The following is a 25,504-nucleotide window of genomic DNA, read 5'->3' on the forward strand; positions in this document are numbered from 1 at the left end:
TCTCCTTTTTATTTAATGTGTATGTGGTGGCGGGAGGAGGAATGAATTAGAAATAGGAAAACAGGCAACCAGTTCATATCAAGTGTCATACAGGGGGAACCACAGAGTCTTGGGACATAATGGTGAGACTTAACGTATTTTTGGAGGATGTCTATATTCCTTGAGGCTTAGAGTCTTTAAAAGTCAACAGCACCTAATGATCAAGTCTGCTCTTAGGAGAAACAGATGCTCTTAGAATATGCCTATTCATTTATTCTTTCAATAAGTACTTCTTAAATAGTATCTCAATATACTAATACTTTGTCAGGTTTTCTATGGCAGGTGCTTCCGAAGGCGCAATATTCATTCACTTAATTAGAAATGTCTTGAAAGAGTCTATCCTCTCCTCTGTTTCTATCTTGGCATATTCCTATTGAACACCCAGAAATTCTTGCCTATAGTCAGATAACCTCACAATCAGTAATTCAATATTTTGTGTATTCATTTTTCATTTTTCAATAGTTTTGGACATCTACTGAAAATGTAATGGTAGAAGACAAAAGAGAAAGTGAATTCCATTTCTCTAAACTGAAGAGGAGGCAAGATATGGAAAAGAAAAGAAAAATTAGAAAAATAGAATGGATGAAGCAAATGTAAGTTGATGAAATACTTAGACTTACTAAAGAAGTATACAGTATTTTAAGTTTTTTAATTGCTATAATTATTAAAATAAATACATGTTATTTTAAACATAAGATGAAAAATTACATGTATATTTTTAAAAATATATAGAAAGCAAATATTTAATAAATGCCTACTAGACACTGTTAATCCCTGGGATATAAATGATAGAAGACAGGTTCTCTTTGACCTTGAGGATATCGCTATATTGGAACATCAGATATTGTAAATAAGCATTTACTCTTATATATGAAGCAACTCTAATTTCACCCTCTAGACCCACTCTAGACACTTCCAAACCTTTCTTTCTCCCCTAAAGAAACTGACTTGTATGGATTACTTTAAAAGTCACTCTGGACCTATGTAATAAATATTAAAAGCAAGCCCCAAAAGAATCAAATTGTTTCCAAGTTAACTTGACTATATACAAGAACAAAGCACCAAAATATTTAATAATACAAAAAACTCCAGTACTCAAAATCATATAAAATTCACAGTTTCTACCCTATAGTAATCAATTAACAAGCATGCAAAGAAGCAGGAAAATGGATCCCTGAGAAGAAAAAATAGTATCAATAGACTTGCCAAAAATATCTTTTAAAAATGAAAATGAAAGAAAGCTTTTCATACAGACAAAACTAAGTTCTATCATCATGAACAGAACAGCAGTATAAGAAATAAAGGAAGAAAAGTGACTCTAGGTAGAAATCTAGATCCATACAAGGAATGAAGAGCACCAAAAATGGTAACTGTAAGTAAATGTAAAGAACTTTTCTAGAAATATTTATTAAATGATTATGTGAACAAAGAACTACAGAAAAAATGTAAAATCATAATTTATTATAATTTGTGCTCTTACTAAACAATATAAATCAAGAGGTATGCTCCTGCTTCTATAAAATTCACTAGGTCTAATGGGTCACTATGAATTTAAAGTCTGACAATGCAGAAACTTCATGAGCGCAGGAAAATACCTTGTCACGGTCATATCTCTTGCCACCCAGGATTGTATAACCCTACTTTTATTGAATTTTTATTATGTGCGAGTCATTGTCCTAAATGCTTTATAGGGATTTGTACTTCTAAACCTCTCAAGAATGCTATGAGGTAGTAGTGGGTTTTTTGAAGTATAGTTGATTATATTAGTTTCAAGTGTACAACATAATGATACAATATTTGAAAAGATTATACTCCACTTAATGTTATTACAAAACAATGGCTATATTTCCCTGTGCTGTAAGATATATCCTTGTTGCTTATCTATTTTATCCACAGTAGTTTGTATCTCTTAATCACCTAACCCAGTTTTTCACTTCCTTCTCCCCTCTTCCCACTGGTAACCACTGGTTTGTACTCTATATCTATGAGTCTGTTTCTGTTTTGTTATATGTACTCATTTGTTTAATTTTTTAGAATCCACATGTAAGTGATAACAGAGCATTTATGTTTCTCTGCCTGACTTCTTTCACTAAACATATTACTCTCTAGGTCCATTCATGTTTTGTGAAGTACAGAATTTCATTCTTTTTTATGGCTGAGTAATATTCCTTTGTGTTTATATAGCACATATTCTTTTTTTTTATATCACATATTCTTTATCCATTCATCTGTTGATGGACACTTAGGGTGCTTCCATATCTTGGCTATTGCAAATAATCCTGCTATGAACATTGGGGTGCATGTATCTTTTCAAATTAGTGCTTTCATTTTCTTTGGATATAAACCCAGCAGTGGAATTCGTGGATCATATAGTAGTTCTATTTTTAGTTTTTTGAGGAATTTTTGTATTGTTTTCCACAGTGGCTGCACCAATTTACATTTCTACAGAGGTTCCGTTTTCTCCACTCCTCGTCAACATTTGGTTTTTATACATTTTCTGGTAATAGCCATTCTGAAAGGTGTGAGGTGAAATCTCATTGCAGTTTTGAGTTGCATATTTCTAATGACGAGCAATGCTGAGCAGCTTTTCATGTTCCTGTTAGCCACCTGTATGTCTTCTTTGGAAAAATGTCTATTCAGGTCTTCTGTTCATTTTTTAAATTGGGTTGTTTTCTTTCTTTTCTTGATATTCAGTTTGTGAGCTGTTTATATATTTTGGATATTATTTTTGCTTTTATTTCTTTGCCTTAGGAGACAGATCCAAAAAAATATTTCTATGATTTATGTAAAATTGTGTAAAATCAAAAAGAATAAAATATCTAGAAAATAAACTTAACCAAAGAGGTGAAAACTATAAAACACTGATGAAGAAATTTGAAAATGATACAAAGAAATGGAAAGATATAATGTGTTCTTGGATTAGAGGACTTAATATTGTTAAAATGACCATATTACCCAAAGCAATCTGCAGATTTAATGGAATGCCTATCAAAATGCCCATGACATTTTTCACAGAAGTAGAGCAAATACTTCTAAAATTTATATGAAACCACAAAAGACCCTGAACTACCAAAGCAGTTCAAAGTTCAGCAATGCAATCTTGAGAAAGAAGAGAGCTGGAGGAATCACCCTCAGACTTCAAACTATACTACAAAGCTACAGTAATCAAAACAGTATGGTACTGACTGAAGAAAAGACACACAGATCAATGGAACAGAATAGAAAGCCCAGGAATAAACTCACACACCTACTGTCAATTAATCTATGACAAAGGAGGCAAGAATGTACAATAGAGAAAAGACAGTCTCTTCAATAAGTGGTGCTGGGAAAACTGGACAGCTACATGTAAAAGAATGGAATTAGAACATTTCCTCACACCATATACAAAAATAAACTCAAAGTGGATTAAATACCTAAATGTAAGACCTGAAACCATAAAACTCCTAGAAAATAACATAGGCAGAGGATGTAGTATTAAGATTACCATTATAAGGATGAAGACGTTGAGGCCCAGAAAGGTTAGGTTATTTGGCAAAGATTATACAGCAAGTAAATCACAGAAGCAAGATTCAAAGCCAGGTAGTTTGGTACTAGTCCTAGCTCTACACCATCTCTAAGGCACATCCTAATAAATGATTGTCAGATTAATAAATGAGGGAATTCTACCAAACATACAAAGAAGAACTCATACCAGTCCTTCTTAAACTCTTCCAGAAGATTGAAAAGGAGGGAATACTCCCAAACTCATTCTATGAAGCTACCATCACCCTGATACCAAAACCAGGCAAAGGCACCACCAAAAAAGAGAATTACAGACCAATATCACTGATGAACATGGATGCAATAATCCTTACCAAAACATTAGCAAATAGAGTCCAACAGCACATAAAAAAGATTATACATCATGGCCACGTGGGGTTCATCCCAGGGACACAAGGGTGGTTCAACATACGCAAATCAATCAATGTAATACATCACATCAACAAAAGAAAGGACAAAAAAACACATGATCATCTCAATAGATGCAGAAAAAGCATCTGATAAAATTCAACACCCATTTATGATAAAAATTCTCACCAAAGTGGGTATAGAGGGAACATATCTCAACATAATAAAAGCTATATATGACAAACCTACAGCCAGCATAGTACTCAACAGTGAAAAACTCAAAAGCTTCCCACTAAAATCTGAGACAAGACAAGGCTGCCCACTATCACCACTCCTATTCAACAGAGTCTTGGAAGTCCTAGCCACAGCAATCAGGCAAGAGAGAGAAATAAAAGGGATCCAAACTGGAAAAAAAGAGGTAAAAGTGTCACTATATGCTGACGACATGTTACTATATATAGAAAACCCTAAAAGGTCCACATAAAAACTACTAGAGCTGATCAAAGAATTCAGTAAGGTAGCAGGTTACAAGATTAATGTTCAAAAATCAGTTGCATTTCTTTACACTAACAATGAATCAACAGAAAAAGAAAGTAAAGAAACAATCCCCTTTAAAATAGCACCCAAAGTAATAAAATGCCTAGGAATAAATCTAACCAAGGAGGTGAAAGACTTGTACATGGAAAACTATAAACAACTGATGAAGGAAATTAAAGAAGATTTAAAAAAATGGAAAGATATCCCATGCTCCTGGATTGGAAGAATCAGTTTTTAAAATGGTCACACTGCCCAAGGCAATCTACAGGTTTAATGCAATTCCTATCCAATTACCCAGGATATATTTCACAGAACTAGAACAAATCACAGTAAAATTTATATGGAACCACAAAAGACCTAGAATTGCCAAAGCATTACTGAAGAAGAAGAAAGAGGCTGGAGGAATAACCCTCCCAGACTTCAGACAATACTACAGAGCTACAGTCATCAAGACAGCATGGTATTGGTACAAAAACAGACATATGGACCAATGGAACAGAATACAGAGCCCAGAAATGAACCCACAAACTTTTGGTCAACTAATCTTGGACAAAGGAGGCAAGAATATACAATGGAATAAAGACAGCCTCTTCAGCAAATGGCATTGGGAAAACTGGACAGCAGCATGTAAAGCAATGAAGCTAGAACACTCCCTTACACCATACACAAAAATAAACGCAAAATGGATCAAAGACTTAAACATAAGACAAGATACAATAAACCTCCTAGAAGAAAATATAGGCAAAACATTATCTCACATACATCTCAAAAATGTTCTCCTAGGGCAGTCTACCCAAGCAATAGAAATAAAAGCAAGAATAAACAAATGGGACCTATTAAACTTACAAGCTTCTGCACAGCAAAGAAAACCATAAGTAAAACAAAACGACAACCTATGAAATGGAAGAAAATTTTTGCAAAAGATGAAACCGACGAAGGCCTGGATCTCCAGAATATATAGGCAACTCATACAATTGAATAAGAAAAAAAAAGCAACCCAATCCAAAAATGGGCAGAGGACCTAAACAAGCAATTTTCCACGGAAGAAATACAAATGATCAATAGGGACATGAAAAAATGCTCAATATCACTAATTATTAGAGAAATGCAAATCAAAACTACAATGAGGTATCACCTCACACCAGTCAGAATGGCCATCATTCAAAAGTCCACAAATGACAAATGCTGGAGAGGCTGTGGAGGAAAGGGTACCCTCCTACACTGCTGGTGGGAATGCAGTTTGGTGCAGCCACTGTGGAAAACAGTATGGAGATTCCTCAAAAAGACTAGGAATAGACTTACCATATGACCCTGGAATCCCGCTCCTGGGCATATATCCAGAAGGAATCCTACTTCAAAAAGACACCTGCACCCCAATGTTCCTAGCAGCACTATTTACAATAGCCAAGAAATGGAAACAGCCTAAATGTCCATTGAGAGCTGACCAGATAAAGAAGAAGTGGTATATTTATACAGTGGAATACTATTCAGCCATAAAAATGACAACATAACGCCATTTGCAGCAACATGAATGTCCCTGGAGAATGTCATTCTAAGTGAAGTAAGCCAGAAAGAGAAAGAAAAATACCATATGAGATCACTTATATGTGGAATCTAAAAAGAAAAAAAAAAGAACATAAATACAAAACAGAAACAGACTCAAAGACATAGAATACAAATTTGTGGTTGCCAAGGGGGCGAGGGGTGGGAAGGGACAGACTGGGAGTTCAAAATTTGTAGATACTGACAGGCATATGTAGAACAGATAAACAAGATTATACTGTATAGCACAGGGAAATATATACCAGGTCTTGTGGCAGCTCACAGCAAAAAAAAAAAAAAAAGTGACAATGAATATATGTATGTTCATGTATAACTGAAAAGTTGTGCTCTACGCTGGAATTTGACACAACATTGTAAAATGACTATAACTCAATAAAAAATGTTTAAAAAAAGAAAAAAATAAATGAATACAACTTCAGAATAGGTTAACCTTTGAAAAGGAATACCAATGTAGGTCTTAAAATGGAAAACAAAACAAAAAAAAGCACTATACTTTAATATTCTTGGTAAGGACTGCTAACTTCTCTTTACTTGCTGAGCTCATGTTCGGTGGATACATTCATTTATTTGCTCAGACTAATGTAAGACAGAGCAGTGCTGCAGAAGGAGTCTGGCCTTGGAGTCAGATTTGAATACTGGCTCTGATACATGCATATTTACTACTTACATGATCCTAAACAATTTTGTAACTTCTCCAAGTCTCAGTTTCCTCATCCATAAAATGGGAATAAAAATAGGTGCGACCAAGAAGTTGTCTTTTTAAAGAGAATTAAAGGTAATGTATAAAATATAGCTGGCACACACAAAAAAGATGTTAATATCACTCTTCCTTTTACCTCTTCCTCTTTCGTTCCTTCTTCCCCACCCCTTCTCCTGTCCTACGAGGCATTGGCCACATGCCTTTGTAAAAAGTTCCTCTTCCAGGGTATATTTCCTCACCTATGAAACAAGTGGGCTAGTTACTTGGCCTCCAAGAGCCTTTGCCTCCGTAATTCAGTGATTTAATACTTAGCTTTTCCTTGTAACACAACAGTGTAACTTACTGAGAGGTTGATTTTGAAATGAGGCTTCTCTGATGAGTGTGGTTGATTAAGTTGCTTTGTTTTTCCCAGAAGATCCCATCACGAAGAAATTGGTTTGGATGAATTTGAATTAAATAGGGTGAAAACTTGGTTTGCTATGTAAATAGTTTCACATCAACAATATATGTTAACTGCATCTACTAGTAGCCGCCTGTTCACCTGTTTCCGAGGATTACGTCCCCTCTCCTTTCCTCTGTGTAGGTACTATGCAGGAAACCTCGAGGCCAAGTCAACAAACCATGACACTCTGGGTTTAATTCACACAGCAACCAAAGGGCTAATAAAAGCTATCGAAACTGGTGGAATAGATTCTGTGATGGAATGGGAAGTGGATGAAGTGCTGAACTGGACCAACACACTCAACTTTGATGAGTAATTTCACGTTGCTATTCTTGGGCAGCAAGGGCAGGCGTCAGATATTTTTGTCTCTAATATTTCCCACTTCCATGTTGAATCTTGGGGCCACATAGTTTAAAAAAAAAAAAGAACAAAAAAACCTTGAGTCTATTATCTGTCTAGAAAGATGAGGGGGAAATGGTAAAAAAAAAAAAAAAGGAATGTTCTAAAAGTAGAAAAAGGAAACCTAGACTTAGGCGTTCTTTACTCTCAGACTTTATTCTTATGCCTTAGTCTAGGTCTGCTTTACTTCTTACACTGGGAAACGTGAAAACACGATGTTAATAATACAAATTATTTTCTCAGTGTATATTCCCTAATTGTCCTGTGTGGGACATTAAAAAGTTATAATTTTTCATTGACATGATTTGACCCTTGAAAAACATTTTTAGTATTTTTTGTGTGATAAGAAATTTTAAAATATTTAATACAGCCATCAGGGAAATGCAAATCAAAACCACAATAAGATCCTAGTTCATACCCACGAAGATAGCTATAATTAAAAAGACAGACAGATACAATAACGAATGTAAGTATTGCATGGATGAAGTGGCAGAAAAAATAATGTTTTACTTTTAGTCTTTATTTTCGATCCTTGTTAAGATGGCATAAATAAAGAAACACAAGAAAAAGGAAGGAATTCGGAACAGGAAGGTTAGAAATGTGAAACAGGGAAAATTAGGTTGACTGTGACTGAACAATAGACCAGGAAAAAGAGATCAGAGAAAGCAGAGAAGAGGACAGTAAGAAAAGCAGAGAGAAAAGAAGAAAAAGGGAAAGAATGACTAAGAAAACAGGAAAAAGAGAATAGAAAAAAGAAGATGATGGGAAGGATGTATTAGAAAATTAAAAGGGAAAGATAAGAAAGGATAAAGAACTAATTATCCATCTTAGATGCTCTAAAATATTTTGTAATAAATAAATAGTAAAGAGATTGTATGATTCAATCACCCCACTATCTTGTCCAGTCCACAGTAGTGGGATTCCTCAGAGACAGCACGTTTGTGGTGTCTAGGGCACTGAATAAGTAAGATGGTCACAGTGATGCAGGAAATGACATCCAAGGACAGGAGCTGTCATGCTGTACTTCCTCCTTTCCTAAGAAGATTCCTAGAGAAAGGAGAGAGAGGCAGGGGCTGTCCATTCTGAATGAACAGGATAGAGAGTTCTCTCAGGTGAGGCTCTGAAATCCTGTTCTGCCTTTCCCTTCTGTGCTTGGATAATTCAAGCAAAGGGCCAGCAAGCTGCAGGGAAAGATTACAAATTAATCCACACCCAGATTCTATATTCTATCACGAGTGGAATACGGAAGAGTGAAACAGTTGCGCTCAAAGGGAGGACATAAATAGGCTTCTCGGTCTACAAACGACTTTCCCCACCATCATCCCCTAAAACCTGTCTCCGCTAGGTGACAGCGACTTCTAATGGCTTCCCTTTGTGGAAAAAAGGGATAAAAACAGAATAAACCAGCAAGACGTGAAGTGGTTTTTGGTATCTCACATCCTGTATGGAGTGGGATAAATACATCTAGCTTTGATACGGTGAGACTAATTCAAAATCTCCCTTTTTGAAAACGTAGACACCTCACGTTTCCAAATTACGTACAACCTCTGTCAGTTCATAGTCTGACTTGGGCAAGATCACAGTTTGGCACCGACCTGGGATTCTTAGCGAGTTTTTCTGTTGAGCCCTGGACAACAAAAATTTCAAATGGAATCCAGCATGATTATTTGGGGATATTGCAGTAGTGTTACTGACCACAAGATAACTGATGATCTCAGGCAAAACCAACATTTGCAGGGACCTTCCCCTAGCTGAGAGTAGACATTAGGTATAAGCACCTTCTTCCCAGTGAATTTATGGTCTCCCCAGTCTCCTTTCCTCTTAGATCTTGGCAGTCGTCTAGGTATTTATAACTGGCTTGATGATACCTTATTTGATGAGAATTTCGAAGTCCGACTTCTTTTCCTTCAGAAGAATTGGTAGCCACTAATTCCTTGAAGTATCCTTCAAAATCTATAGATGGTTTTTGACAGACCATTAGAATGACATAAGTGTGCTGAACACTGATACTGGGTGATACCAACCAGATTCTTCCCAAAGGCTTTGGTGCTAACCCCTTGTTATGACAGACGGACGCTCTCCTGGGAAGAAGCCGGGTGAATCTTCAGATCAACATCATCAACTGAATACAACATTATTATAATTTTAAAGAGTGGATAGTGTCAACTTCACTCTTGGACTCAAGGACCCGATGGGTATTGTGGCAAATTCTGTGGTGTGCAGAGATGCGTTGCTGCCGGTGCGTAGGATGGAAAGCAATGTCTGCATTACTGCTAGAGTCACCCGCACAGTGCCACGTAGTGGCTCCTCTGCCTGCCGCCGGCATTCTTCCTGCTGGATTTTCAGGGGCGTGTTCTCTTATCAAGATGGGTGTTCCTCTTCCAGGATCGTCATATTTTTCAAATTGCTAGTTAATTTTGACATACCCTATTAAATGGTCCACAGCTGGGATATCTTACATAATTTTCTATTAACCCTGTTGGTTGGTGAGAGTGCTCAGTGGGCAGTATCAGTATCTGAAGCTGCTCTTTGATGTCTAAGACAGGGAATTGTGCGGCCTCTGTGGCTCAGGACTCTTCCTGGGCTTTTAAAATGTTACATTTGTATTCCTGAGAGATTCATGGTAGATTTCACATGCACTTTGCTATTATCTGAGAAAATTCCAAAAATTTGTTAGAAAGACAGATCTATGATACAAACAACATGGTAATGCTGTAATCCGATTGTCGCTTCTATTTGTAAAGCTTAGATTTCTCATTGGTTACTGCTGGCATGTTCCTTATGAAAAGTTCTTTTTAAGCAATCGAGTAAATTCATACCTTGACCTCAGGTAAAGCCGAGTCAGTGATCAGTCTTAAATATTGCATGTGTTTGTGCCCTAGACTGTCAGGGCTTAGCGCACACTTGATCAAAGTCCTTTATCTTGGTTCCTTGAAAGTGGAATGAAAACCTTTCAGTACGTAAATCCAAGGAAGCAGGGCGATTCTCTTCATAGTGTTCCTGAACAACCACTGAAAGCACAGAGTCCGCCTAAATTTAAGGTCAAGCCAGACTGAACTGTCAGCTAAGAGACCCTGGAAGGGGTTTACGCCGCTTGCTGTGCTCCTGCATCTCGCCATCAGCAGCGCCCCAGCAGCATCCCTCTTAAGGCCACAGAATAAAGCTCTCGGGGCAACCGAAGGTAGCAGTGTAAGCAGCAGCCGACTTCAGACGCAGTACTTTATGACAATTAACTACTGTTGCATAATACATACCTTCCTATACCAGAAACGTTCACGAACAACACCAAGTTAACAAAAGTAAAGAATAATTCAAGTGAAAATCACAGCGTTTCCCAAAGCACATGACAGTTCTAATCCTCTTCCTGCTTTCTCGGCCAGGTTCCTTTTAGCACCTGCTGTGATCAATTCCTTACCTGATTTCTTGGGTGCAGCTGGAAGAAAGGAGGCTTGCAAAAGGGGGATACAGAGTGTAAAATCAGCTGAATAAGCCACAGGAAACCTGCCCCTTGGAGCTCTCCCTCATCTTTGTAGCTCATCATACTTGCCCTTCCCTGTCTACCTTTTCTCAGGATACACTTGTCTCCCTGTTTCAGTCTGTTTAGGGAACCGAGGTGGCAGCTGCGTGTACCCGGCTTGAACGTGATCTCTTATGTTTACTGGACACAGCAAAGACAGCGCCGTTGCTCTAATAAGATCATAAACTATTTAAATTTCCACTGACAAATAAATTAATTGATTAAATAAATTTCCACTGATATGTCAGAGACAGTAGGTCTGGCAATCCAGAACCAAGAAGAAAGTTATGTTGTAGTTTCGCCAACTTTTTCCTTCTCAGATTTTTCCAATCATAGTTTAATTTAGTGTATTTGTGGGACAGGGCGAGCTGTGAGTCTCTCTACTCTGCCATGTTGGCACCTCCCCTCTGTATGTTTAATTTAGAAGTTGACTAACTTCTTAGTTGTCACTTAGTTGAGGACGTGGTCCTGCAGGAGTAGAACAGAATAAAATGAGGAGAGGTGGGCTGGAGGGAGGCCAAAAGGCACCAGTACGGTAGATGGTGGGCGCCATTTTTATAGCTCCTCCAACTCCTTGTGCTGGGGGTCGCCTGAGGTGCATGACAGCAACTTGGAGGTGGGAAAGTCAAGAAATTAAACATTTGGACTAGTGAATTTGTCACCATTAATCTAAGATTTCATAGAGAAAGTGGAATTTTAGAAGTAGTCTAAGTATGTACTAATGAATCAATTTATCACTTACTAATAAATCAATTTAATGAATGCTTATATAATGTGCTTAGGTACATTGCCAACTGGAAGGAAATTGCTACAAGCAACTCTTCAGCTAACTTCAAAAGTAGGTGACTTTTAGCAATAATGGGAAATTCTTATAAAGAAAAACAATACATCGCACACATGCACACATCTCTAAGCACCTAACAAGCACTTCACTTCTCACAGTACACAGACATAAATAAATTTACGTATAAAACTGTAATCTGGGGATAAAAGGAAATGTTCTATTTTATTTAGAGTTGGCTAAAATGATGTTTTAAAAAAATGAATCCTCTTTTTAAGTTGCATATCTCATGGTTTTGGTAATAATTTTAATGAGCAGACTTCACTTGGCAAAATAAATGTTTCAGAACGTTGGAGATATTTTGTAGGTTCTGTGCCACTGCGGTCCCCCAGGCGCTCACACTACCAAGAAGCTGAAAGTGACAGCATAGTGCGCAGCCAAAGCCTAGTTACGGTTTCGTATACTCTGAGTCCATGATGTCCCACTGTCATCTGTCACTAGCTGAGAGAGAGAGGTGACCGCTGCAGAGTGCTGATGCAGACTGCCTGATTTTGACCTTTTGGCTCTTCTGTTAACTAACTGTATGATCTTGCGCAAGCTTCGGGCTCAGTCTCCTCACCTGCAAAGTGAGAATGACAATCGTATGTGGCTCCTAGACGGCTGTGAGGTAGTAAGAGACAACTGCAGGTGAAGAGCTCAGAGTAGTGCCCGGCGCATGGTATGTGCTCTGGAAACGTTCGCTGTCATTAGCTTTACCCGTCCACTTATTTCCAGCTCGATGCCACCACCACAGTCCAGGTTGCCACCCTCCCTCTGCAGGCTTCTGGGACAGCCTCCAAACCTGTACAACAGATAGTGATTGAAGCAAAACACTTTTAACAAACTCTTCTTTGGCAATCACTTACGTGGAAGTGCTGTCTTTAAAGTACTTTCATAAAATTGACTCATTCGATCTTCAGAACAAGCCAACGAGACAGGTTCTATTAACTGTATTTTACAGACACGCAAACAGTCGCCAAGTTTCTTGCTCAAGGTCACAGTCAGTTCCCGGGAGGGCCGGGATTTGAACTGAGACTGGACGGCTCGAAAGCCCATGCTCTCACTGATGACGACCTCTGCTGCCCCTCACAGTTCTCCGCTGCACTTAGAATAAAATCCTGAGTTTATCATGGCGCTCTGGCTCTGGTCTAGCTTTCCACCCTTATCGTGTCCCACTCTCCCCCTCACTCACAGCCACCCAGCATCACCGGCCTCTTGCCTGGTCCTCAGACACATGCTGTGGTTTCCAAGTCGGGAGTTTAATGGAGTTGATGGCCTTCTGGAGAACAGGTTTAGGCAACTGTCTTCATTTGAGGGTAGGAAGTTGTCTGTTTTGTTTGCTATGGAATCCCCAATGGGTAGCACATAGTAGGGTCTCAACGACAGATGGAAGAATATAAAGGAATGACAAGTACAAAAATGGAAGCAGAGCATATAAATGACTGAGCTAAAAGATTATTGTGAAGAGAAGGAGATAGCGTGGTAATTGGAAGGAACGTGAGAACAAGTGAAAATTATTTTAAGTAGTGGCGATCTGCATCATAACTGAAGGCAGCGGGAGGTGACACACTGAAGATGCTGGCATTGGAAGGAGGAGAGGCTGTGTGCACACCTTCAAAGAAGCACGAGGAAATCAAATCCAGAATTTGGAAACTAGCTCTAGGGTCAGAAAAGGCTTCTCTTCATTTGTGAACACAGACTATTCGCTGGTAGTTAATTGTGGAGTGCTAACCAGATGCCAGAGTAAATGCTAAGCTCTTCACATGCACCATCACACTTAGTGCTCACAAAATATGCGGAGGATGTGCTATTACTATCCTTATTTTATGGATGAGGACACTGAGACAGAGGCCAAGGAGCTTGCCTCAAATTACAGAGCTACGGGTAGTAGATTAAACCTCAAGCCCAGATCCTACAGAGCCTTCTGCAAAGATGGACAATGACATACGGTAGTGAAGAGTAGGGTGATCTCAGAAATTTGGGACATTTATGGCTTCTGTTCAATGGGATATAAAAGATAAGCCCTAAGAGTGGTGAAAGGAACGTGGGACAGACTAGCTGGCACGCAGGGCCGTGTAGATTAAGGCTATTATCACATCCGCCGTCTTGCTAAATCTTTGTCATTCCTCTCTAGGTTTCAGGTTTAAGGAAGCAAAAGGGAAAATATATGACTATGAAGATAAATTGGAAGAGGAAATGGGAGCTTCAGAAGATACTTCATTTGAAAATATTTACGAAGGACCGGGTTTTACTAGACTTACGCCTGATTCCACTTATGGAATATAATTATAAAGCACTTTCTCTTCTCTGCTGAGCTATAACCCTTCAAGGCCCCATTCCATCAGTTACTGTCAAGAATCGTCTATTCTGACTGGAACGATTGTGTATTCTCGGCATAGAATCTAGCCCAACTAAGTGTGGAGGATTAAACAGAAGAAGAACATCGGGATGAATGCAGGAGTCATGGAAAATGCAGAGATTACTCCTGGTATTTTGAAAACCTGTAGCATTCTCACAATCATACTGAAATAAAGATATTATACTTAGGTGCAAAAAAAAAAAAACCCTCAGTCGGATTGTTTTCCTTCTTTATTTGAAGCATTCTTTATTTATGCATTTCTGTCAGGCAGAGCTCTTTTTTAATTAAAAAAGGGGAAAAGGCAGGGTAGCAAGTTCTTTTTATTAGAAAGTAAAGCCTTACTAGAAGGCCCAGTGCCAGTCAGCTTGAACATCCTTGAACAAAACCGGGTCATGGAGCACCCTTTGCCAAAGAAGCTAGAAAAGCAAAAATCTGTCTCAGCTTCCACGGTGGGAAGAACAGAAAACCGGAGATGATTGTTGGGTCAAGGAACAGATTCCGCCACACCCTCCAAGTCTGAATTACTGTGCATCCCCACAAGTACCGCCTGCTGCTAACCATCGTCACACTTATCACACTGCACCTTTTAAAATCCACTACAATCAGAGGCTTATGCCTCCCAGCATGTAAAACATCAGTCAGAAGACCTAACGTGTATTTAAGAAAAAAAATCAGATTTATTCATATAATTTACATGCACATTCACCCATTGTGAGTATTCAGTTGAGTCTGGACAAGTACATAGTTATGTGATTTTCACCACAATTGAGGTACCATGCATCTACACCACCCCCCAAATTGTACATCTTTGCAGTCAGTCCACCCACCCCACCCCGTTCCCCTGGAAAGGATGGATCTTTCAATCACTACACTTCTGCCTTTTCTAGAATGGCACATAAATGGAATGGTATACGGTCTTTTCCGGTCCTGCTTGTTTAACATAATGCTCCTGAAATTCATCCCTGTTGTGTATTTCAGCAGTTCATCCCTGTTTTAACGACTAGTGTCCATCACACGGCAATATCACCATTCCTTTATCCTTCGCCAGACGGATAGGCATTTGGCTGTTTCCCGTTTGGGGTCATTATGAATAAAGCTGCTATGAACAGTTATATATAAGTTTTTATGGGGATATGCATTTTCATTTGGGAAATACCTGGGAGTGAAACTGCTGGGGTGAACAGTAACTATACGTTTAACTATTTTAATTTTTATTTTTTCAGTTGAAGTATAGTTAATGTACAACGTTTCAGGTATACTGCAAAGTGATTCAGTTATATACTGCAAAGTGATTCTTTTTATATTATATATTGTATAACACATATCTTTTATATATATTCTTCTTCAGATTCTTTTCCATTATAGGTTATTACAAGCTACTGAATATAGTTCCCTGTGCCAAACAGTAGGTCCTTATTGTTTATTTTACATAGAGTAGTGTGGATCTGTTAATCCCAAATTCCTAATTTATCCCTTTTCCTCCTTTCCCCTTTGGTAACTGAAAGTTTGTGTCTGTTTCTGTTTTGTAAGTATGTTCACGTGGATCATTTTTTTTTAGATTCCACATATAAGTGACATCATATGAAATTTGTCTTTCTCTGTCTGACTTATCTCACTTAGTATGATAATCTCTACGTCCATCCTTGTTGCTGCAAATGGCACTGTTTCATTTTTATGGCTGAGTAGTATTCCATTGTAGGTAGGTAGATAGATAGATATAGATATAGATATAGATACAGATACAGATATATAGATATATATGTATCACATCTTCTTTATCCATTTATCTGTCAAGGAGCATTTAGGTTGCCTTCATGTCTTGGCTATTATAAATAGTGCTGCTAAGAACATTGGGGTGCATGTACCTTTTCGAATTAGTTTTTGTCATTTTTTGGATATATGCCCAGGAGTGGGATTGCTGGATCACACGGTAACTTTATTTTCAGTCGTTTAGGGAACCTCCATACTGTTCTCCATAGTGGCCACACCAATTTCCATTCCCACCAACAAGTGTAGGAAGGTTCCCTTTTCTTTACATTCTCTCCAGCATTTATTATTTGTAGACGTTTTGATGATGGCCATTCTGACTGGTGTGAGGTGATACCTCATTGTAGTTTTGATTCACATTTCTCTAATAATTAATGATGTTCAGCATCTTCCCATGTGTCTATTGGCCATCTGTATGTCTTCTTTGGAGAGATGTCTATTTAGGTGTTCTGCCCATTTTTTAAATTGGATTGTTTGGGTTTTTTTTTTTTTTTATATTGAGCAGTATAAGCTGTTTATATAATTTGGAAGTTAATTCCTTGTTGGTCGCATCATTTGCAAATATTTTCTCCCATTCCGTAGGTTGTCTTTTCATTTTCATTATGGTTTCTTTTGCTGTGCAAAAGCTTTTAAATTTAATTAAGTCTCACTTGTTTATTTTTGCTTTTCTTTCCATTGCTCTAGGAGACTGATCCAAAAGAATATTGCTGTGATTTATGTCAAGGAGTGTTCAGCTTATGTTTTTTTCCTCTAGGAGTTTTAAAGTATCTGGTCTTACATTTAGGTCTTTAATCCATTTGAGTTTATTTTTTTACATAGTGTTAGAGAATGTTCTAATTTCAGTCTTTTACACGTAGTTGTCCACTTTTCCCGGCACCACTTATTGAAAAGATTGTCTTTTCTCCATTGTATACCCTTGCCTCCACTGTCATAGATTAAGTGACCATAAGTGCGTGGGTTTATTTCTGGGCTCTCTATTCTGTTCCATTGATCTATGTGTCTGTTTTTTCTGCTGGTACTGTACTGTTTTGATTACTGTAGCTTTGCAGTACAGTCTGAAGTCAGGGAGCATGATACCTCCAGCTCTGTTCTTCTTTTTCAAGACTGTGTTGGCTACTCGAGGTCTTTTGTGTTTCCATACAAATTTTAAAAATTTTTGTTCCAGTTCTGTGAAAAATGCCATTGGTGATTTCATAGGGGTTACACTGATTTATAGATTGCTTTGGGTAGTACGATCATTTTAACAAATGTTTAACTGTTTTATAAGAATCTGTCTTTCTAAGTGGCTGGGCCATTTGCATTTCCGCCAGCAGTGCATTTTAGCAGTTGCACTTGGTTTTTGTCACTTGCTGTTGTCAAATGTTTTAATTTTAGCTATTCAAGGGGATGTATAGTGAATAGCATTTCACTGTGATTTTAGTTTGCATTTTCTAAGTGACTTATGATATTTAAGATCTTTAATATGCTTATCTGCCATTTCAGTATCTTCTTTGGTGGAGTGTCTATTCAAATCTTTTGCCAATTCTAAATTGTTTATTTCATTATTGTGTTAAAAGATGTTTTTAATATGTTCAAAGAAACCCCTTTATCAGGATTTCTACTGATGAAGGGATTTTTACTGCTTTGCCAATCTGTGGGTGATGTTTTCATTTTCTTTTATGGTGTCTTTTGAGGAGAAGAAATACTTAATTTTAATAGAGTCCAAGCTACCATTTCTTTTCTTTTATGGTTCATGCTTTTAGTGTCTTATCTAGGAAATCTCTACTCAAACCAAGGTCACAAAGGAGTTCTTATTCAAATTTTATAACTTTATCTCTCACGTTTAGGTTTATCATCCATTTCAAGTTAATTACTGTATATAGTGGGAAGGAAGGTTTGAGATGAGTTTTCTTGGATGTGGATATGCACAATTTTGTTTTGAAAGACCATCCTTTCCCTATTAAATTGCCTTTGTTGAAAATCAGTCATACATCAGTCTATTTCTGGGTTCCTCATCCTGCTCCACTGATCTGTGTGTCTTGTCCTTATGGTAATGTGCCTTGTGTTTGTTACTGCAGCTTTAGTGTAAGTTGTCCAATCTTGTTTTTCCTTTTCAAATTGTTTTGGCTTATTCTAGTTCCTTTGCATTTCCACATAGATTTTTACAGTCAGATTGTCAAATACTAAAAGGAAAGGAAAAAAAGAAAAAAGAAAAAAGCCGGTTGGGATTTTTATTGGATTGCATCGATTCTATTTAACAATTCTGGGGAGAACTGATTATCTTCATACTGAGTCCCCCAGTCATGAACATGGTACATCTCCGTGTACTTAGGACTCTGGTTTCTCAGTCATGGTTGTAAATTTAAGCTTACAAGTATTTCACATGTTTTATTGGAAGTATATCCAACTATTTCATATTTTCTGATGATATTGCTTCTTAATTTCAATTTCAAACTGTTCATTGCTAGGGATAAAAAACAGGATAAATTCCTGATCTAAGTGGCTTTAGAAAATTCTTTAGAATTTTCCACAGAGATGATCATGTCATCTGCAAATGAAAATAACTACTCCTTTTCAAACGGTATGCCTTTTCTTTCTTTCTCTTTGCCTCGTCGCATGGCCAGAAACTCCAGTACAATGTTGAATAGAACTCGGAAGAGTGGCATCCCAGCTTTGTTTCTGATCTTAGTCTTTCGCCATTAAGTATGCTGTGAATAAGTTTTTCACAGACATCCTTTATCAGATTGAGGATGTTCCCTTTATTCTTAGTTTGATAAGTTTTTATCATGAGTGTTGAATTTTCTCACATGCTTTTTCTGCACCCATTGACATGATCATATGGTTTTTCATTGTTAGTTTATGAATACTGATTGATTTTCAAATATTAAGCCAACGTGGGATTCCTGAAATAATGCCATTTGGTCATGACGTATTATCTCCTTTTTATACTGGTGGAATTGATTTGCTAATATTTGTAAGGGCTTTTGCATGTATTCATCAAGGATACTGGTCTTCAGTTTTCTTTTCTTATAATTCTCATATTTCTGGTTTAACAGTAATAGTGGCCTCATAAAATGGGCTCTTTTAATACCAGGAAGAGTTTGTGCAGCAATGGTGTGTCTTACTTAGAAGCAGAAGTATTGCTCCTCTGGATTATTTTCCGTGACTTTTGGCCTTTTTATGCCATGAATATGCTTGAGATGCCAATGACACTCACTTGGCCATGGTGCTTTACACTGCAGTAATTGAACACAACATGAGGGCCAAGGTGGCTGAGTATGAAGACTCTGAACCCACCTCCTCCCATGGAAACACCAAAACTAAAACTACCTACAGAGCAACTATCTATGAGAATGAGCTGAAGACTATCAGAAAAGATTTTCCACTAATGAAGGAGCCACAAGACAGGTAGGAAGGGGGGACACGGTACAGTCAGGAACCACACCCCTGAGTTGGCAACCCATAAGTGGGCAGAGTATCACTATCACTGACGTCCTCCCCAAGAGTGAGGATTCCACGTCCCACATCAGGCACCCCAGCCTGGGAATCCTGCACGGAGAAAACAAGCCCCCAGCGCACTGGCTTGGAAGGCCAGCAGGGCTTACACTGGCGAAGGCCTGAGGGCTACTGGAAACAGGCTCCACTCTCAAAGGGCACATACAACTTCTCACATGCTCTGAGTCCCAGTGTGGAGCCAGTAGTTTGAAAGGAGCCTGAGTCAGACCTACTTGCTGATCTTGGAGAACCTCCCATAAAGGCAAGAAAAAACTAGGACTCCCCCAGGGGGAATGGAGATACAGGCATCAGCCAGTGGGGGAGCTTATTCTAGCACAGCAACACCAGTGCCATTTTGGAGTCCTCTCTCTCGCCTATTAGTGCTGGGGACCTTGCGCCATCCACCAGCAGGCTGGCACTAGCCTCGAGACCCCAGACGTGCAGACAGCCTTGTGGGGACTTGGCGCCACTCAATGGTGGGCGAGCACCAGCCCCAAATGTCCCTGAGCTACACAGCCAGCCACGTGGGAAGCCTAACCCACTTTCCAGTGGGCGCTAAATCACCACATAAGACACAGCCTTGCGGCCAACTGTGTTGGGGCCAGCCACACCGAATGCACCCACGGTAGCCAGCCATGCCACAACAGAGAGGAACAGGCAGCCCACACAGGGGGTGTCCTACAACATATAGGTCTGGTGACCAGAGAGGAGTGTGATGCTGGGCCCCATAGGATATTTCCTAAACAAGGCCACTGTGCCAAGATTGGGAAACATAACCAACCTACCTAGTGCAGAGAAATAAATACAGAGAATTGGGCAAAATAATGAGACAGAAATTTATGTTCCAAACAATGGAAAAAGATAAAATATCAGAAAAAGAACTAAACAAAGTAGAGATAAGGAATCTACCAGATAAAGAGTTCAAGGTATAGATCATAAAGGTGCTCACTGAACTCGGGAGAAGAATGGAGAACACTGTGAGAATTTAAACAGAAAATATAAGGCGGAACCAAAAAGAGCTGATGAATACAATAACTGAAATTTTAAAATGTACTAGAAGGAATCAACAGTAGATTACATGATACAGAAAAATGAATAATCAATCTGGAAGACAGGGGAGTGGAAATTCCCAAACTAAAAGAGAAATGGGAAAAGAATTTTAAAAAATGAGGATAGTCTAAAAGATCTCTAAGAGAACACAAAGCATACTAACATTTGTATTACAGGGATCCTAGAAAGAGAAGATAGAAAGAAAGGGACAGAGAACTCATCTAAGACTAGCTGAAAACTTCCCTAACCAGGGGAAAGAAACAGACATCCAAGTCCAAGAAGCAGAGAGAGTCACAAACAAGATGACCCAAAGAGGTCCGCATGAAGACACATTATAATTAAAATGGCAAAAATGAAAGGTAAAAGAGAATCTTAAAGCAGCCAGGCAAAAACAACATACAAGGGAACCCACATAAGGCTACCAGCTGAATTTTCAACAACTTTGTAGGCCAGAAGGGAGTGTCATGATATATTCAAAGTGATGAAAGGCCAAAACAACCAAGAATACTCTTCCTGGCAAGGATATCATTCAGATCTGAAGGAGAGATAAACATTTTACAGAGAAGCAAAAGCTAACATAGTTCAGCACCACTAAACTGGCTTCACAAGAACTGTCATAGGGACTTCTCTAAGCAGAAAAGAAAAGGCCAACTATAAATAGGAAAATTATGAAAGGAAAAAAATCTTACTGATAAAGGCAAACATACAGTAAAGGTAGTAGATCAACCACTCATAAAACTAGTATAAGGGTTAAAAGATAAAAGCAGCAAACAATCTACATCCACAATAAGTAAAGGAATATGCAAAACAAAAAAGATGTAAAATATGTCTAAACCATTAAACGCAGGGATGGGAGAGTAAAAATGTAGACAGGCTAGAATGCATTTGAATTTAAGATTATCAACTAAAATACTCATATATCATATACTGTGTTCTATATGAGCTTCACAGTAACTACAAACCAGAAACCAATAATAGACACACACAAAAGAGAAAGGAATCCTAGCATAAAACTAAAGATAGCCATCAAATCACAGCAAAAGAGAGCAGAAGAAAACAATTAATAAAATGATAATAAATACATGCCTATCACTAATTACTTTAAATGTAATTGGACAAAACTCTCCATCAGAAGACACAGAGTCGCTGAATGGATACGAAAACAAGACCCAGGTATGTGATGCCCACAAGAGATTCACTTCAGCTCTAAAGACACACACAGACTGAAAGTGAGAGGATGGAAAAAGGTAATCCAGGCAAATGGAAATCAAAAGAAAGCCAATATAGCAAAGAATATAAAACAATTGCCAAATATACATGCACCCAACACAGGAACACTTAAATACATAAAGCAAATATTAACAGACATAAAGAGAGAAACTGACAGTAAAACAATAATAGGAGGAGACTCTACCACCCCATTTACATCAATGGGTGGATCATCCGACAGAAAATAATAAGGAAAGACTAGCCTTAAATGATACATTAGACCAGATAGACTTAATAGATATATACAGCGCATTCTATCCCAAAGTAGCTGAATACACATTCTTTTCAAGTGCATATGGAGCATTCTCCAGGAAAGATCACACACTAGGCAACAAAACAAGTCTTGGTAAACTTAGAAGATTAAAAGCATATCAAGCATCTTTTCTGACAATATGAAATGACAGTATAAATCAACAAGAAAAGAAAAAACTGGAAAAAACCCACAAACATGGGGGAGCTAAAAAATGCTATTAAACAACCAATAGGTCATTAAATAAATCAAAGAGGAAATTTTAAAACACCTGGAGACAAAAGAAAATGGAAACAAAACGATCCAAAATCTATGGCACACAGCAAAAGCGGACCTAAGAGGGAGTTTACAGCAATACAGTTCTACCTCAGGAAGCAAGAAAAACCTCAAAGAAGCTAAACTTACATCTAAAAGAACTAGAAAAAGAAGAACAAACAAAACCCAAAGTTAGTAGAAGGAAAGAAATCATAAAGTCAGAGCAGAAATAAATGAAATAGAGACCAAAAAAAGCAAGCAAGCAAGCAAGCAAGAAAAAAAGATTGATTAATGAAATTAATGGATGATTCCCTGAAAAGATAAACAAAATTGATGTCTTTAGCCAGACTCATCAAGAAAAAGAAGGCCCCAATATACAAAATCAGAAATGAAAGAGAAATTACAACAGACACCACATAAATACAAGGGATCACAAGAGAGTACTATGAACAATTATACGCCAATAGTATAGACAACCTAGAAGAACAGAAAAATTCCAAGAAACGTACAATCTCCCAAGACTGAATCAGGAAGAAATAGAAAATATAAGCAGACCATATACCAGTAATGAAATTGAATCAATAATTTAAAAAAACCCTCCCAACAACCAAAAGTCCAGGATCAATGGCTTCACAGGTGCGCAGAATTCAACACCTGTTCTTAAACTATTCCAAAAAACTGAAGGGAAAGGAATGCTTCTACACCCATTCTATGAGAAGAGCATCACCCTGATACCAAAACCAAAGACACCACAAAAAAGGAAAATTACAGGCCAGCATCACTGATGAACACAGATGCAAAACCCCTCAACAAAATATTAGCAAATTGAATTCAGCCATACATTGAACGTATCATGTACTATGATCAAGTGGGATTTACTCAAGGGATGCAAAGTAATGCAAGACCCACAAATCAATCAACAAAATACACATTAATAAACTGAAGGATAAAGATCCTATGATCCCCTCAATAGATGCAGAAAAAAATTTTGACAAAAATTCAACACCCAGTTATAATAAAAACTCCCAACAATGTGGGTGTAGAGTGAACATACCTCAACATAATAAAGGAAGGACATACACGAAAAACCTACAGCCAACATTATACTCAGTAGTAAAAGCTGAAAGCAATTTCTCTAAGATCAGGAACAAGACAAGAATGCTCACTCTCACCATTTTTATTCAACACAGTATTAGGAGTCCTAGCCCCAGCAATCAGATGAGAGAGAGAAAAAAAAAAAGGAATATAAACTGGAAAGGAAGCAGTAAAACTGTGACTATTTGAAACAGACATGATACCATATATACAAAATCCTAAAGATGCCACCAAAACGATGAGAACTAATAAAGGAATTCAGTGAAGTTGCAGGATATAAAATTAATCTACAGAAATATGTTTCATTTTTATACACTAACAACAAATGATCAGAAAGAAAAAGTTAAGGAAATAATTCCATTTACAACTGCATTAAAAAGAATAAAATATCTAGGAAAAAATCTAACCAAGAAGGTGAAAGACTGTACTCAGAAAACTTTAAGACACTGATGAAAGAAACTGAACATGATGAAAACAAATAGAAAGCTGAACTGTGCCCATAGACTGGAAGAGTTAATGTTGTTAAAATAACCATACTACCCAAGGCAATTTATGGATTCAGTGCAATTCCTATCAAAATACCGATCACAGTGGGAGGGTAGAGCTCAGTGGTAGAGCACGTGCTTAGCATGCATGAAGTCCTGGGTTCAAGCCCCAGCACTGTTATAAATAAATAAATAAACCTAATTACCTCCCCCTCAAATAAAATTGTTTTAAAAATTAAAAAAAAACAAAAAACAAAACAACTAATCACATTTTTCACAGAACCAGAACAAACCATCCTAATAACTGTATGGAAACACAAATGACCAGGAACAGCCAAAGCAATCTTGAGAAAGAAGAACAAAGCTGGGGGTATAGTGCTTGCTGATTTCAAATGATACTACAAAGCTACAGTAATCAAAACAGCATGGTACTGGCATAAAATCAGACATACAGGTCAATGGAACAGAATAGAGAGCACAGAAACATCATGATCAACATCATTGTTCAAACTGTACTCATCCTGAGTGTTAAATAAAGGCAAGTACTTTATTCCCACTAGTTAAGAGAAAGCACTGAGGAAGTACCTTTTTCCATCTGTGACTTGCTTTGGGAGATCTGTCAATACGGTTTATCAAGTCTTTGTCAGGTAAATCCTTCCAAGGCCTAAAAAAATGAGTTTCCAAACGTGAAACAGAGTCACAAAACTTACTGGGGTGATAAAGTTAGTACTGTGAGAAAAAGCCTCCGGCTTATCTACAGAAAACCTTGGGCTTAATACTTACCAAGTGCATGTATGGTCTCCCATCTCCTTAAGTTGTGTCTCTTTTGTTTTTCCTAGAACAGCTTCCAGACACTGCACACTGCAAACACTTCACAACTGTTGCATCAAACTGAAGAGCCTATGCGTCTCTCCCTCTTCAACTACACACAGCTACATCACTACCAATTAAAATGTATTACGTACCTTTGATGTAGATGTTCAAAAACGTGTTAAATAAACAAAGTGTGGCATAGACATAAAATGGAATATTTTTCAGCCCTGAAAAATGAATGAAATTTAGATACATGCTACAACATGAATGAACCCTGGAAACATTATACAAGGTGAAATAAGCTAGACACAAAAGGACAAATGTTGTATGATTCCACTTATATAAGGCACTTAAAATAGGCAAATGCATAGACACACAAAAAATAGAACAGAGGTTTCCAGGGGCTAGAGGGAGGAGGGAATGGGGAGTTACTGTTTGAGACGATGAAAAAGTTCTAGAAATGGATGTGGTGATGGTTAAAGATGATAAATAAAGATGGCTAAAATAGTCAGTTTTGTTATGCATGTTTACCACAATAGAGTATCGATCCTTTACAAAATAAAATAAAAAATAGCCAATCACATATTAATAGTAGACCAACTATGAGCACACACTTACAGCATGGCAAGAGCTACAGGCCAAATTGTGACCATTTATTTCTCTCCTGGTTTGGAAATATGTACTGACCTTGACTTTCAACACTACGTGTCAATGTTTCATGTTCTCATGTCAGTGACAGCAGAAACATCTTGTCTGCAGACATCACCAAATGTCCTCCGTGG

General features: G+C 37.8%; 1 protein-coding gene and 1 long non-coding RNA gene across 15 annotated transcripts in view; one reads left to right on the top strand and one right to left on the bottom strand.

Annotated features, from left to right (window-relative positions):
* The window catches only part of C33H11orf65 (chromosome 33 C11orf65 homolog), a 258,094-nt gene extending 243,619 nt beyond the window's left edge, over window positions 1-14,475 (top strand). For all 14 annotated transcript variants that reach the window (XM_072953892.1, XM_072953893.1, XM_072953901.1 and 11 more), the window contains 4 exons: window positions 502-632; window positions 7,311-7,481; window positions 11,868-11,923; window positions 14,040-14,475. In XM_072953892.1, the coding sequence (XP_072809993.1) occupies window positions 502-632; window positions 7,311-7,481; window positions 11,868-11,923; window positions 14,040-14,191 (510 nt within the window). In that variant the 3' untranslated portion in view covers window positions 14,192-14,475. The remainder of the gene's footprint in view (window positions 1-501; window positions 633-7,310; window positions 7,482-11,867; window positions 11,924-14,039) is intronic.
* LOC140691102 (uncharacterized) lies at window positions 8,154-25,116 on the bottom strand. The gene is made up of 3 exons (XR_012066569.1): window positions 24,495-25,116; window positions 12,486-12,707; window positions 8,154-8,615 (listed from the first exon to the last, which is right to left on the bottom strand). It is a non-coding gene; the product is annotated as an uncharacterized lncRNA (long non-coding RNA).
* Between the last annotated feature and the right edge of the window lie 388 nt (window positions 25,117-25,504).

This window comes from Vicugna pacos, chromosome 33 (genome assembly GCF_048564905.1).
Source record: "Vicugna pacos chromosome 33, VicPac4, whole genome shotgun sequence".
NCBI classification, from domain to species: domain Eukaryota; kingdom Metazoa; phylum Chordata; class Mammalia; order Artiodactyla; family Camelidae; genus Vicugna; species Vicugna pacos.